The sequence below is a fragment of the Camponotus floridanus genome, unplaced genomic scaffold (assembly GCF_003227725.1).
Source record: "Camponotus floridanus strain SB8 unplaced genomic scaffold, Cflo_v7.5 scaffold115, whole genome shotgun sequence".
Taxonomy (NCBI): Eukaryota; Metazoa; Arthropoda; class Insecta; order Hymenoptera; family Formicidae; genus Camponotus; species Camponotus floridanus.
In genome coordinates, this window is record NW_020229232.1 from 394,821 (window position 1) to 411,251 (window position 16,431).

At 43.6% G+C, this 16,431-nt stretch overlaps 1 protein-coding gene across 1 annotated transcript in view; it reads left to right on the forward strand.

Moving 5' to 3' along the window:
* Positions 1-466: 466 nt before the first annotated feature.
* The window catches only part of LOC105258876 (DNA N6-methyl adenine demethylase), a 48,575-nt gene continuing 32,610 nt past the window's right edge, over positions 467-16,431 (forward strand). The window contains 2 exon segments of the mRNA XM_020029878.2: positions 467-723; positions 7,984-10,508. Of these exon segments, the coding sequence (XP_019885437.2) occupies positions 9,393-10,508 (1,116 nt within the window). The 5' untranslated portion in view covers positions 467-723; positions 7,984-9,392.

Sequence of the window (16,431 nt, forward strand, 5' to 3'; positions counted from 1 at the left end):
GGCGCTCGAATTTTGGATAATCCTCATAAATACGTAGAGCTTGGGTTAAATGAAAAAAAACGAAAAAAAAAAATCCTCCCTACGATCGAGAAGCGATTTAAAGGCCAGACCATGAGGTTTCGCGAGATCGCAAATCCCCCGTAAATACGTGGAAACGCTGGTCGCGCCGGCGGGGCGCGTTACGTCAAGGTATCCTCGGGGACGGGACGTCGCGGAATCACGCGGAAGTCGGGAGCCGCGTTTTCGCCGTTTCTCTCCGCCGAGTCCGCGGAGTCCGCGCTCATCAGCATCGCCATCACCAGCGAAACCACCACCACGACCACCACCACCGTCGTCGCTACCGCTAGGCACCAGTGGCATCGTCGCAACCACCACTACCCGCCGTTACTACCACCACTGCCGCCGCCGCCGTCGCCGTCAACGCCTCTTGCGCTAGCCGGCGGCGGTGCACGGTAGTGTCCTCGAACACGGCATGCACGTATCGTGCTGCGAAAGTTTTACGGGTCTCGCGGTGCGTCAAACGAGAAACGTGTTCGTGTGCCGACGCCGACGTCGGCGTCGTCGTCGAGACGCGTGAGAACGCGGGGCAGCGACGAGTCTGGCGCGTCCCTTACCCCGAAAGAAATCCGCTTCTTCCTAGGCTCGACTTACGCACGCAGCGCGTGTGTGTGTATGTGTGTGCGTGCGTGCGTGCGTGCGTGCGTGCGTGCGTGTGGGAAACAGGTTCTTATAACCACGCATTACATCGTTTTCCGTCAGCGGCTTTTATTTCGGATAGAAGCTCCGGAGGACCCGTGTCTGTCTGTCTTCCCTGCCTGCGCGCGCGAGCCTCTCGTTTCAAATTTTCGTCCGCCCGTCCACTCGCGCGATTCACGAATGCACGAATGCGAGGTCTACGAGTTGAATCGATTTACCGAAATGCGAAACGATAAAGCGATTATCTCCGAACGATTATCGTTCCGGAAATAATCGTCAAAGCCGTCCAGTCGAATGTGTGTCACAATCAGTTTCGTGTCTTACAACTGTCAACAGCTGAGCGAGACTGAAAATTTCTCATTATCGATCTTGATACCTTTAAAAATCGATATTATATACACTTTTAATTGGAAAATTATCTCACGCTCGTGTGCGTATGTGCGAGTGACGTGATTTATTAGGAAAAATTATTGAAACAAATTTGCTAAAGATACAGATAAATAGGGAAAATATCGCTTAGGGAAAATATCGCTTAAGAGCGTGAAATTTTAAAAATTGCATTGTCTCGATTAGAGCCAATTTGATGATAATTCTTTTTCGTAGTCGGGATACGTGAAAGGGAGAAAAAGATTTTTTGATTGTTTCTCTCTCTCTTTTTCTCTCACTCTTTCTCTTTCCTATAACACAGTGGGAGATCGAGATCGAACACAAAGAATCAAAGAAACGAATGAACGATGAATACAAGCGAGAGAGGAACGAACAGCGAAAGATTTACGAGTCAATTCTTTACTTTACATTTAACTCGTTCGATTTTACGCTCGTCGTTTCTATAATCGATCGATTCATCCATGTAACTTTCGCTAGACAGATATGACTCACACAGGCATTTTAATGCATTTTAATAATTCGACAGATTCGGTGCCGCGATACCGCCAACAGTTTGCCGATCTAATTTGGCATCTAATCAATTATTCTCCGTTCGATTTTGATCGCGTTTTTCGGAGCATCTTTTTGCTTAATTAAATGTTTGAATCGCGGATTGCTTTGATTATGCGTCTGATGCGCTTTTGCATGATGATTTTGCGGAAAATGCTATAAAATATTAACCTTTTTTAAAAATTTAAAAGGAAGTTAATTTAAAAGGAAGAAAAAAAGAAAAGGATTTTTCTCTCCGCGATTATTCGACACGATTGTCTATTATTCGGCCGCGTAATATTTTTTTCCACGCAGCACTCTTTTTCGAAGCCCGTGCGTAGGCTCGGACGTCGTTGCGCGCATTAATCCGTGGTTTAGCGAACCAATTTAAATATCAGCGGCGCGCTCGACGCAATTTTATATCATTTCCGATATCGCGCGCCTGTGTGGGTGGGTTTAACGCTGCGAAAGCTCTCCTGTCCCCTCTGCTGGCCCCGCTCCTTCCCCCCCTCGTACGTCCTCGCTGTCCCCCTACCCTTAACACGAACCGTTACGCACCTACACCAGATATGCGTGTTTTACGATGCGTGTCGTCGCGCACTCCATCGCCTTCTTCATCATCGTCCTCGTCGTCGTCTTCGTCGTCTTCGTCATCTTTGTCGTCGTCGTCCTCGTCGTCGCCGTCGTCGTCCTCGTATCTTCCTCTCCTCGTCATCGTCGTTTGTAAACGAGCGTGTGACCGGCTCTCGTACACGACGCTCGTAACGTCGTCACGACGTACTTTGCGGTATCTTGCGAGAGAGAGAGAACACACGCATGCGCACGTGCACGCACTGGTATATACAGGGTGGCGCGTCTTCGATTTCGAATTTTATTCGGTGGCATTGCCGAGCGACATCGCGATATCGGGCCTCTCCCGTCGTTTCGACGTCCCTCTGGATCGAGAGTCGGCTTAAAATTTCGATCGAGGAGACGTTTGCCGTCGAGGAAAAAATCCGAGCGACTCGCCGTTCGTTTTCGTCGACGGGCCCATCAGACACCCCGTACATGCGCACACGAAGAGCGCGCAGCCGGCCGGCCGGCGAGCGTGCGTGCGTGCGTGCGTGCGCTGGCGCGCGCGAATCAGTGCGCGGCCGAATGCGTCGCGTATGCGTGCGCGCCGTCAAACGATTTTGACCGCGACCGTTCTTTTTTTTCCACCGTCTAGAGAGAGGAGATCGGTATAGTCGCCGGAAGTCGCGAGTTCGAGAAACGGTACCGCGAGACCGAAACTGGACAGCAACAAGTGACTCGGTTGACAATCCGCGAACGCAACTGTCAGTTCTCTTCCACCCTCGCTCTCGTCCACCCGCGAGATAGATCCCCCATAGATGTACGGCTCGCGCGGTTTCTTTGTTTCCGCGATGCGTTCGTTTGGATCCGTTCGCGATCGCGGTCGTGAGAACCAATGAAAGGTCTTGGGGAGAGGAAGATCTGTTTCGGAGGTTCGTTATCGCGAGGAAGTCGAGTTCGGTAAAAATAACTACGCGGAAACGATTCCTCTGATAAATTGCGGTCGAGCGTGCTAAGAAGGATCAACGTGTAAGGAACGTATAACTATAACTGTGTCGCAACCGGACCTCTGAGGTAGGTCCGCGAAGTCTCTGTTATGGAAAATTGATAAAGTCCTAAAGAGATTCGTAAAATCTGCGTAGTTACAAATAATATCCTTCTTCAACTTTGACAATCTTCATTTTCCGCAATCGATGCGTATCGTTGCCGACAATGTCACCATCATCGCGCCATTTCCATCGATCATCGTGCACGCTGTATACGAGTCATCGTCATTAGCGATCCGCGACGCTCGGAGAGAATCGGAGTCGAAATCTAATAATAAACGCATCTTCCGTCCGTTTCCGTCGCTCCAAGGAGTTGGCCGAGCCTAGCTTTTAAGAGAAGGAAGAGGGCAAAAATGAGCGCGAGAGGCAGAGCCGCGAGCAAAAAAAGGGAGCTTCGGCGGGTACACACTTTCGCCGACCTCGCGATGCCGGGCGCGTTCGGCCGAGAGGAGCTGTGTGTTCGGCTCTCTCGCGACAAAGGCCGCTTGCTTGATTCAAGGTCCCACGGATGTGCACGCGCACACGCATCGGCCCTTCGCGCGGCCCATTCGTCCGCGGCGCGCTGCATCGAGGACGTGGTCGGGATAGAGTTCCTTCCACATGTGATCCTTCGCCTTCTTAAATCGTCTATAAAATCTCTGCCGGCGTATTGAATCGTATAGCGAGGAAGAATTATTTCATCCTTTCATATGCGCGAAAAAATCCCCTAAAGTTCTCAAAAGCCTTTCCGATTTCTTCATCTTGTCTCGAATAATCTGAGAATTGACTCCAAAAATATTTCGGAGTCGATACTCTCCGATTTTAACTCCCAGTTTAATTTTCCTCCGAATGAATTCGGAAAGAATTGTTAAAGTATTTAACGAATCTTCGAAAGCTTCGAATCCTTGAATGCTTGAAGCTCATCAGTCTTCTTCTCGTGTGGTAGTCCGCTTTCTCGCGATGGCACCGCGCTAATTTCGGCATTACGCTGCGGCAAAAATGGCGCGCGAATCATTCTATTCTTTTTCTTCTCGATGCATAGTACGCCTGTTGATGCATATTCACGTTTCAAAATTTAGGCTGAAATTAATAAATACGACAGAAGTATTATCGCTTCATTTGAATGAGCTTATTGTTCGCAATCGCTCTATTTTTAAGGGTTTCATAGATTCCTCGTGTGTTATTCGTCATAAATATTTTTATCCTTGTCCCTAGCAATCTTAGGCGAGAAACTTGTAAATTAAAATCGGCCAGCAAAGATGAAAATCGTGCGTGTGAACGTTTGTTGCGTTAATTCGGGGGAATTTTGTCGGTGAATAAGAATTCAGCTTTGTAAATCGAAGAGCGGGTGCGATTTTTCTCGGCGACGTTTCCGTTAGCGACGCACGGCTAATATTAATTCCAAGCGTGTGGAATCTCCGGGTCTCTATGGCAGCTGGTTTATATGCGCTTCTCGGAATTTGCGTTCTTCGCCGTGGACGAAAGAATCCGCAAACGACTCGTTCTCTGTCGCAACTATACGGAGTGTCCCAAAAAAGGTGTCCTATTACTCCCTTGCCTCGGTGTCTAAATTTTACTGCCAAAAAAATCTCCATACCTTTCTCATTGAAAATTCCGCTGGAATTCTATTGGTACAATGAATTTTTAATTTCAGTGTTCGAAAATATTGAATATTGAAATTGTCGAGGCAAAATTAGTTATAAAGTAATAAAATAATGTCATTTTTGTAACTTTGTGCTCCTTGTGTTATGTATATTTGCTTTGTAATATGATTTGGTAAATTTTTATTCTACCAGTAGAATATTTTATTGATTAAATGACACTAAAATTCATTCGAGAAAATCAGATTCTCCGTCTTTCGGTGAGAAAGGAACCGATAACTCGCATATATTCTTTTAGATCACCCTATGTATGCCGGGCGACGGTGATATTGAATTTTTGTGCATGCACCTACAGTCGATTCAACGAAAGTGCAAGCGGAGGTGGCTAACGGGTGTCACAACTATTCTTATTAAACACGCATACTGAAAAATGAGAAATTAGGTTTCATCGTTTAAAAAAAATAATTTTATTATATTTTATAAATATATTTTTACTGAGAAACTAATTTACATTTATATATTTTACAATTTTTTAATTAGTTTCATTGAAGGCATAATTTTCTTAAATTTATTTATATGTACTGAAAAAAAAATTTGGTTGAAAATTTACCAAAAAAATATTCTGTTATAGTAACTGTACATCGTTGTACTGAACTCTCTCTTTTAATTTGATGATTTGAATAAGCTTTGTTTATATCAACAAATTATTTCGGAATATTTTAGTTATATTTATTTGAACGTATCGGACAATATATTTAGTTGGACAAAACAAATTTTGCCTTTTTTTCAACCAAGTTTTTTTTTCAGTGTAAGTATTATTTTATATATTGTTCGAGAAAGTCTGTATCACATTATAAAGCCGTTATATTTGAGAGTTTTCTCGAATATTCTTGAACGGAACGTTACTTTTGCGGACAAAGGCCGATTATTTGATTTGATTTTTCGGGCTCCACGTCATAAAGTCAATATCTAAATCGACAAAGAGGGTATCAGTGTCGATCAACGATTGATCGAAATAATCGAACGATCGTTGCCTTATTTGGATAATTCGCTACCGGTAACCTTATTCCGTGTTGTCGAAAAGATTCACGATCAGAAGGATCACATGGGATACACGCGTTCACCTTTGTCCGTAAAATATTAATTGTTTCGCGAACCGAAGTTCTAAACGTGCTCGGACGGTCCGTAAGAATCGATTTTGCTTTTTTAAATAAAAATATTTTAGTTCTTTGTCCGGATTCTTTTCCGTCTACCTTTCTCACCAGTGAAGAAGAATAAATATTTTTAATGCAGTCGTGAAAATCGAAGACACGGCTGCATATATGTATAATTTAATTAATATATAATTATAATTCCGTTTTACATAAAAAATTATATGCTACCACTTGAAGTTTTTGGTAATATTCACATCGAGACCTTTAAAGACTAAAGTTCGCGATATTCAGCCTAGTCCAAGATTTATGGACATTAGTAAAGTTCAATTGCTGAGACGAAAACCCTCCGGTCTTTATACGAAAATTTAATCAATTCAATTAAATAAGACTCCGCGTAGCTTATTTCATTATTTCATTATTTACATGCGTATAACCACGAATTTCTAATCAGAGTACATAAAATATAATTTACATTCGCGTATATTAGTTATTAATTATGAAAACAGATTACCAGACTGGATCGTAAATTATAATTATAATATTATTAATATTTATATTAGGCAATAAACATTAAATGATTGCAATAATGAAAGTGAATCTAGGAATAGAGTCTTAAATTCTTACATCGACAAGTATGCACGCAAAGTACGTAAATGGTGTCGTTCACGTGTAGCGCGAAATAGCAGACGCATCTCCGCAAGGTCAAACCAGCGAGCGAAAGTTCTGGCCAAACGACAGTGCAAGTTTCCAGCGATAGCGAAAGCGCCGGGCGGTCACAGCTGTAAAGCTATTAGAGTTTGGGGGTGGAAAACGAGGCGGATACAAGGGGTGGAAAGGCAACCGCTACACAGCGAGAGCTACTATCGCGCGGTTTATGTTACATATCCGCGTACTTTGCGAAAGCTCTCCGTTTATAGCCGCATGCGCGTGTGTATGTCACCTAGATTATATACAGGGTAGTAGAACGTCCAGAGATTCTATCTCTCACGTCTGTACAATTGAAGCATAATCCGATTGTACTTGTACAGCTTTTCGCGTACAATCGTACAATTTTTGCTTCTTTTACAAATGTCTCATTTTTTTAATCCGCATTAAGAATAATATACTTGAAATCCGTCAAATAACAGTTCCGTGCTGTTTTCGTCACCCTATGTAAAAGATCGTATTCTATATGTATTGGTTGTGCGCCGAGAGAAAAAGGGAAAGGCGGGAAGAGGAGATAGAAAAAAAGAGAAACAGTGAGAGAACGAGAGAGTAAACATCGATCGATATTTCGCAAAGGGCTAGTCGGATTTTTGACGATGGTAACAAAACTCTCACGAACGCGAACAAATACCTGGAAAATATTAACTAAAATGATATAAAATCTATATTTACACATTTAGATATTTTGGACGCTAATCTTTTGAAAGTAAATTTGTCTAGGCAAAAGATAAATGAAAAATTTTTACGTTTAATGTAGAAATGTTATTGTTTAATTAAATATTAAAATAAAAAATATTATTTATTATATGTACTTAAAAATATAATTTTCTCCACCCGCGAAATTATTCGATTTTTGAAGAATTTTCAGTCAACAAGGCAACACTTTTTATCTTGTTTGTCTCCGATCGAATCGGAATCCACTCGGAATGACGCGACGAGTTCCAAGCCATCGTCAGACTTCTAAACAACGTGAATGAAACAGCTAGGCACAACGTACGCGAATATCAAAGCGAACGTACGAGAGTTGATGCGCGAACACACTGAACGTAATAGTAGCCTTGGCTTAGCGATGGTCACGTTATAAGCAACGTCTGTGACACATTCTCGCATAGTCTCGCGTCACGTGCTCGCTCGCGCTCACGTGACACATTCGTTAATCCGCGCATCCCCCTTATTCTTGTCGATTTCTCACCCTTTTGAGATATGACGCTGACGGATAAAATTAACGTTGATCGAGCAATTTTTTTTTTATGTTTGAGTAATTTTCATTTTCTTATAAACGAGATACGCTAGAAATTTTTCTGATGGATGATCTTTCTCTGTTTCATGTTTCAGATCGTACAAATCAACCGCCTTCTAACAAGCCACATTAACCTCAAGTGATTTCTATTTTCTTACGAAGCGCGAAAGAAATATGTAATTAGTATGTTTATATTGACGTAAAGAAAAACCACACAAAAAGAAGATATTCCAAGAGCTTAGGTTCAGAAGAAGACAAAAGATTAAGAGCTATATTATCTAATAAGTGTACAAAGTATATCTAACGAGAAAGGGGGAAGAAACAGATAAATTAAACAACTCCGCCAGTGCCAAATCGAGGAAGAAAGCAAGGTGAAAGTGATCGTTGTAACAGAGAGAAACGGAAAGAAGATAGCGAAAAAGTAGAATAAAGTAGAGCAAGATTTATTTTATCCTGGAATAAATAAAGTAACTCTTTAGGCACATACAGTGTTATCTACAAATTTCTTAAAAATAAACAAACAAGTGCAAAAGCGGCAGCGATAATAGAAGGAAAAAACAAGAGAGAGGAAGAGAGAGAACAGACAAGGTAATATACAGTGCGAGGGCAGGACCGTAAACCAAAGAATCTACCATTTTTTTCTATTCATTGAATAACATAATCTCTCGTCAGGTGAAATAATAGTGAGACACACACACACCGATTCCTTCGTCAGAACCGATTAAGAGTTAAGCGAGCCGGCGCCGTTTTGTAAAGGTTTATAGAAATAGCCGTAAAATATAAGTGCATTTTTTAAACTGGACGCGTCACGTGACAGATTTTCGCCAAGCGAAAGGAAGAAGAAGCAGACAAAGGGAGGAATCAACCAGATTCGCTTGAACACTCCCAGAGCAACCGATCTACTTCAGTTCGTAGCCTAAACCTGTTGAGTACAAAAAGACACAGAGCTAGAGATATAGATAGAGACAGAGGTAAAGGAAGAGAGAGAGAGAGAGAAAGAGTGAGAAGTTGAGTGCAAAAAAAAAGGGGGGAAAACGATCGTAATATCGAAGAACCAACAAAGAAGACTACGTGCGAAATATACGGAATATCCAATCGCGCGACATCGTGCATCGAAGTTGAAGAATTGACTTCAAGACGAGAGTTGGACAGACACCGCGAATGTCAATCCACAAACGACACTACGCCGTTTCTAAGTCGGGTCTCTAGGATCCGGCTCGACGCATCAACGAGAATCAAAGTGCGACTAGTCGCGAAAGAAGCGCCAATGTCGCGTGCAAGAATTTCATTGATTATCCGTTCGAAAAAGACTAGATAATCTCGAGCCCGCGTACACATCTCTGGGGCAAGTATATAGTGTTGAGGAGAATCGGAACGCGAGAGGGAGTATCGCTCGCGCGATTCCGAGAGGATCCGAAACGAAAAAGGATTACCACCGTCAAGTGGCGAGACTCGCCGTACGAGGGACGGACGTTAAGGTCGCGATGACGTGGCGAGGAAGAAGATGAGCGCCGAGGTGACGAAGGAGGTCGTCGCCACCGAGAGGGTCCCGACGAGCCCTCCGGCGGCGGTCGCGACCTCACCGGGCACGGTTGGCGCCGGCGACCTGTCCGCGCGGCATCTGCCGCCCTTCAGCAGCTTCGCCGGCGACAATACGATGGATACCTCGACAACGCTGACGACCCTCCACTCGCAAGACGTCGGCACGGGTCTGATACCGTCCTGGGAGTACTACGAGGGCCTGACTGGACGGCTGATCGACTCCCGCGGCGAGGTTTTGGCGAACCAATATCGACCATGGGAGTCTAAGGGCGGTATAGAGGGCTTGCCCAGCTTCGCCAGCCAATTTACCGCTCCGAGCGAGGCCGAACCGCAATTGACGGCGTTGACGCCACTATCACCGGCATCTATCTCGCATTCGCCGCCAGTCACGTCGGCCGTGGGTCTACCGAGTTTCCACACGCTCGGGACACCGCTTCCAGTACCTCACCCGCATCGCGGATCCGTCGGTTATCCTCTGGTACCGGCACCGGTACAGGCTCGGGAGGTCCCGGCGCTTCAGCAGCAGTTATTCGACGAGCGTCACATACAGCTGTTGGGCTCCAATCCGGCCCAAGCGTTTCCGCCGCCGGGTCACCCTCATCATACCGTGCTGACCGTGGTGAAGCCCGAGTATCCGCAATTGCACCATGCGAATTTTCAAAATCCGATGTCGACCGTGCTGGATTCATCGCCGACCTCGCGACCGATCGGCATCGACGGTCGTAAGAAGGAGCGCAGAAAAATCCGCGCGGGTTCCATGGAATCGGAAGATGGCGGGGGCGGTGGCGGTGGTAGCGGGAGCGGCGGTACCGGTACCGGCAACGTGGAGAGTTCCGGCCAGGTCGCAGCTGTATCCTCCACCGCGAATCGCGGCGTGCATCATCTCGGCGGTGGTATGACTGACGGCGACGGTGACAGCGGCCTCGGGGACAAGCCGGCGAAGAAGAAGCGAAAGAGATGCGGAGAGTGCATAGGCTGTCAGCGCAAAGACAACTGCGGGGAGTGTGCACCGTGCAGAAACGACAAGAGCCATCAGATCTGCAAGATGAGGAGATGCGAGAAGCTCACGGAGAAGAAGGTGAGTAGATCGTTGAATCACGAATTCATCATTAATTTACGATTCATATTACTTATCTAAACGTTCCTTTCGTTATACGCATATCTTTTTTTTATTATCGTAAAGCACTTTAAAATGAATAGCGCGATGAGGGAGATGAGTGAAATAATTCTCTGCGACTTAAATGTTCGTGTCGTCTACAAATCTAATGCATGTTTGATATAAAGAAATGTATATATATTTAAAAATGTTTCTAGCGTTGAGCAATTTGTTAAAAAATGCATACTCGCTTTTCCAGCGATTTGTTTTTATAAGCAAAAAATCTTTCTTGCATTAAATTTGTCTTTATTCATGATTAATTTTATCAATTTTATTAATATATATTTTATCGCGTTTTATGAAACATGTTTTATCCGCTCGGTAAAATTCATTTTATATATATTAATAAAGACGCACGATAGAGAAATTAATAAACCGCAAAATAAAATGTAACGCAAAAAAAAAAATTTAAAGGGCGTTTTAATATCATTAGATACGCGCAATGCATGTTATAATCGTGATAGTATGTACAAGATGGTATAAATGCACAGACAAAACGCCGTTATAGAACGATATATATAGCCTGAACTTGGCCTCGATGCCTGAATGTGCCGAGAATCCCTGAGGGAAATACAGAAATACAGATAACCGAGGTGGTTTATTATTGTAGCGACATTGAACAGGGGGTTGGTGGGTTAACTGTTCAGCTGCTACTGCAACTAGAGATGGCGTCGAACTACCTGCAATCTCGCGTTTGATCAAGCTTGAGCTAATTACTATATCGATATCAGACAGGAAGTGTAAATATCTTATCTCGCCTCGTTTTCAGTTTCAAAGATCTGAATCTATTTTTGTATACAATGCATACAATGTGTGCTTTCGATACAAGAGTAAAATTGCTTAAATCTATTTGCCTGAATCTATTTTTGTATACAATGCATACAATGTGTGCTTTCGATACAAGAGTAAAATTGCTTAAATTAAAAATTGACATTCTTGTAATTAATACATTTAATTAAATGCCACAATGTAAATATAACTTAATCGAAAAATACCGCGATTGCTCCGATCTGATTAACGAATGTTGTGATCCACGAATGTTATGTACACATATACAATATATATCGCCTCGGTGATTATTGGTGAATGCCTTTCGAGAAGGCGAGGCGCGCAGCAACAACGACTCATAAAACGGCTTCGCTTATCGTAGGGCAAGTTCAAGGCTCACCGCGGGTCATAATAATCGCGTATCGAACTTCGTCTCGTTCAGAAACAGACGTGTTGTTTGCCGGCGACACGCGCACCGGCACTGTACGTCCCGTTCCGACGTTGCCGTCAACATAATCCTCTGATAACATTCCGCCATTTATCAATTAGCATTTCGCTGATCGGTGCACTTTGCAGCTTCCCGATGGCGCGCTGCATATGTATCTAATCAGTCTTATTTAAGGGGACCAATTTTTTTACGGGACGGTTTACGACAGCGGAATGTTTTAGGAAAGAAAATTTGCTACGTTTTTTCTCAAGTAGATTTGTCAAAATTTCTCGAGTAAGATTTTTCTCTCCTCTCTTTCCTTCGCGCGAGCTGGATCTGTCGAATCTACCGGCACGTCAGATTCCCGACTATTTTCGGCGACGTCAACAGCGATGGCGAAAATGAAACGCGCCGAAAAAAGGGATGATAGATCGCCAAGAGTCGAAGACCGGTGTATAGGCACGCCGTCACAACAACCCCGCACCCCCTAGAACTTAACACCCTCTTTATCCCAAGGGAAGGAACGGCCGTCCCCGCTCTGTCTTTCCTTTCGCCCGCGAGAAAGGACTCTGCCCTCGAGAGTTCATCGCACACCTGCTGTCGAGAGGCCGACATCCACTCTTTCCCCCTCGACTGTGCTGGTTTGATTTTTATCGTCTTCCTCCTTGTTTTGACCCGATTTCTCATAAACACATGGATCATCGACCCGCCGCGTACCATCTTTGCACGATTCGTACTGGTTTTTTTATCCGCGAATAAAAATACAAGCAGGTTCGTACCCAAAGCGTGTATTCTTGTATGGCCTAACGAATTTTTAACGCAATGTGATTTTATGGATAACGATTTTATATCCTAAAAACTTAACCCAATAATTTCCCAATAATTTCTACAAACGGACAAAGTTCGATAAACGATAAAAAATTTCGCGTCTATGAGTTGCCTTTCATCGGGAACGAAATAAATTGCGCTGAAGCGGTTGCTTTTCGGTTCCGGTTTCTCGATAAATCGAAACAACGGAAGCCCGTCAAAGCCAGCGGATAGAAGAATGAGAGAGCGAACAGGGGAGAGGAGAAGGAGAGAAAGAGAGGGCAAAGAGAAAGGGGATCTGTTTGGTAGGAACGAGGGTTTCGGTTACGTTAACTACAGCACTGCTCGGCCTGTCTCGACGAACGGAGCGAGTTTCGCGAGTGCATTACGAATGCTTTTTGCGTTATTCGCCAAAGCGATAACCGTACGATAACCGGATACAATTCTCGGTTGCTCAGGGTTATCTGACGGCAGGCCAATCAACCCGTTCGCGCTCTCTTTGTCATGGCAAAATAATGCGACAGGCTCGTGCCGTTGATGCGGCCATTAAAAACTCAGTGATGCTGCGCATCGACATTTCGATGCGACACTTTGGGATGCTGCGAAGAGCAGGGCAGAATTTATCTCGCGTAACGACAAGGGCTCGATTAACGCTTTCCACGTAATTTGTAATATTCGACCTTAATCATCGACACGACAATCATTGATTAATTTCCAGTATAATTAATCGAATTCGTATCACTTTGTCTTTAGAAATCGATTCTTTCGAGTTTACCAGATTATTTGCGATAATATTTCAAAATACGATTAAATATCTCGCGAAACAAAAAAAAAGAGGCAAAATAGATTTAACGAGCGTTAAAGGCGCTTCCGAGCCCGCCCGAAAAATCGACTGTATCGAGGGTAAAGGCGAGAGGGAAGAGGAAGGAAAACGTAGAAAGGGGTGAAGTGGAAGGGTGCGGGGGAGGACCTTGAAGCTACGCAGTTCCCGCTAACGGCAGGAGCGTTTCAAGTCGATATATCGATCTCCACCCCCACTCGTTGTTTCCTGCCGCGGGAACAGGACTCGCTCTCTTTCTCCCTCTCCCGCAGGATGAGTCACAGCCTCCCCGACACACGTAGGCACGCACGTGCGGCGGTCGCGCGCGCGCGCCTCGACGGTTTCTCTCGAATTCTCTACGCGTTACACGCCAGGATACGAGAATCATAAAAGATATTCTCGAATTCTCGGCATGTTTAGTTTCCAAAACTTTAATGTTAGTCAAGGAGCGTAGATTTTTTAAATATATACAAATATTTTGCACGCGCGCGAATAAAGATAAGTAATTATCGTAGAATATACGAAATATTAAAGTTTTCAAAATTAATCTCAGTCTGAACGAATATTCCATCTTTATGAGTTTAGCACGCTTTAAAAAGCAGAGTGACACGTGTTTCATTATTCAGCGTCTGTTCCTTTGCGAACTTTATTTTCGCACTTTCGAAAATTTTCTACGCGCAAACATGAGAAAACGAGAGAGGGATTAAGAGAAAAAAGAGGGAAGTGAAACTAAGAGGGAAGTTTTTCGTCAAATTCTCAGCATGGCTTGTGTTTATAGGAAATTTTCTACCTCTCGACGCGCTGTTTTTATCGTTGTCTCATCTCCTCCCTCGCTGGCCGAATTTTCCACCCACACGCGAAGAAAACGCACGCGGAAAATGTTTGCACACGCACTTGATCGACCCGTTTGCCACGATGGAGATTCCTTGCACCCCTCCACCCCAGCTTCTCTCCCCTGTATGTCTCACCCTTCGCATCTCTCTTGCTCGATAACTCCATCCCCTCTTCACCCTTCATCCTCCCTTTCTCTCTCTCTCTCTTTCTTTCTCTCGCACGCACACACGCAGGTGTCGTCTTTCTTCCTTCTTTCTCTTCTCGCGGCGATATCCCTCTCTACCCCTCTTTGACGCCGGCATCCCCGCTAAGACTATTTGCCAGAACGCAGGACGAGGAAATTGTAAAGCCAGTTCTACATTATTCAACCTGAAAATTTAATGCGGATCCTCGCAATATTAACTAACTGTAAAATTATGGGTTAGTCTTGATATTATAATAGAAGCTATGTAATATGATGCGATATATAAAAGATTCGATAATCTCACACACATGCGCGCATATACATAAAAATTGTTGACAACGTTTACTAGAAATCTCTTCTAAGAACCACGCAATCATTATTTGAAAGCGTCATCAGTCATTTGTTCACGTGTAGTTGATGATACGATAAAATTCCTCGCTGCACTGTGCAATTATTCTTGAAAAATGCAAAATTATTTCAAGGTTGAATAAATAAGTAAAGAGACAGAAACTAAAAAAACTCGATAAAATTTACAGCCTTTTTGTCGAAACAAGTAATTCGAATCCGAGAAAAAAAAGGAGAAAGAATTATATCGCATGACGAGTATAATTAATAAATAATTACTAATTTAATTTTTTCCAATTGTTATAAATTTATTATATACACGTAATTTAATATCTTTGAGACGAGCCGTCGAAAATAATATAATTTAACAAATTTATTCTTTTGCGCAGAGACTTTTAATTCTTCTCAATAATATTCTTTATTTATATCAGAGACGATTTGGCTACATTCCCATCGCACGCAATATTTATTTGCTATCGATTTTAGACACGCGCCTAAATATCACTACGATCTCAACTGTGGTCACGGTTTACAGCGGATTACATGTATTGTGCGAAGCCCCGCGAAGGATATAATCTGGCTAGATTCGCTATATCGATTTTGAGTTGCAGCTCCGTGCATCAAGCGCGTGCGTGCGTGCGTGCGTGCGTGCGTGCGTTAAACGTGTGTGCGTTGTGTGCTCTGAGTCATACGCGTATGGATGACGCTGCGTGTGCGTTGCACGTTTTACACGCACCTCGAATCTTTGGATCTCATGACGAATCGATTGGAGATATCAAGTTAATGGCTTTCTCTATTTCAAGTCAGAAACTAAATTAATCTTGCTCGCGTATCTAGAAAATTATCATCGGGTAATATTCAGTTTTATATTCCTATATAAAATAGTATATAAGATTTATAACAGCGAGAAAGAATTTGTATCTCTCTTTTTTTTTCAATATATATTCGCGAATAGATTGATAATAAGGGAACGATGAAGCCTGATCTCTTTCAGCGACGTACCCCTCTCCGCCAGGGTACCTTGAATTTTCCCTTTCACGGGAGTCCAAGGTCTGTCTTGGCTTCAGGGTCGATGCCAGGGAGAGAGAGAGACTCTCTCCGCTCTCTCGCGTATCGATCCGACCGCTTGCCGGATGTAACGTCTTCGAGGCGGTTGCGATAGCTAAACGCGAACGCAGCAAACTGCCGCCTCCATTCTTCGCACACTTACACTTTATTTTGTTATTACGCTATTATAATATCGTACAGACATTTTCGACGATAAAAATTTGATAAACGGATAATTAAGAATTGATATTCAGTTATCAATCATTGATTGATTATTTCAGACTGTAGACTGTAAACGAGGAATTTCTTTCCTCGAGCAAAATAATCGCGTCTGTCACGCCGTTCTCGAATGTGATACTTGAAAAAGAAAAAACGCTCGACTTGAATAACAGTATCGTTTGAAAAGCAGCGAAAGTAACAAAGAAGTCATTAATCGGAGCTGCACGGTTGATCGCGAAAGAACAACCAGCGAGACGATAAAAGCAGCAGCAAAAAACGACGAGAAAATGACGAAGAGAGAGAGAGAGAGAGAGAGAGAGAGAGAGAGAGAGAGAAAGAAAGAAAGAGAGGGAGAGAGGGCTCTCCGTTTCTTTCGCGCAGATTTTCCTACGAG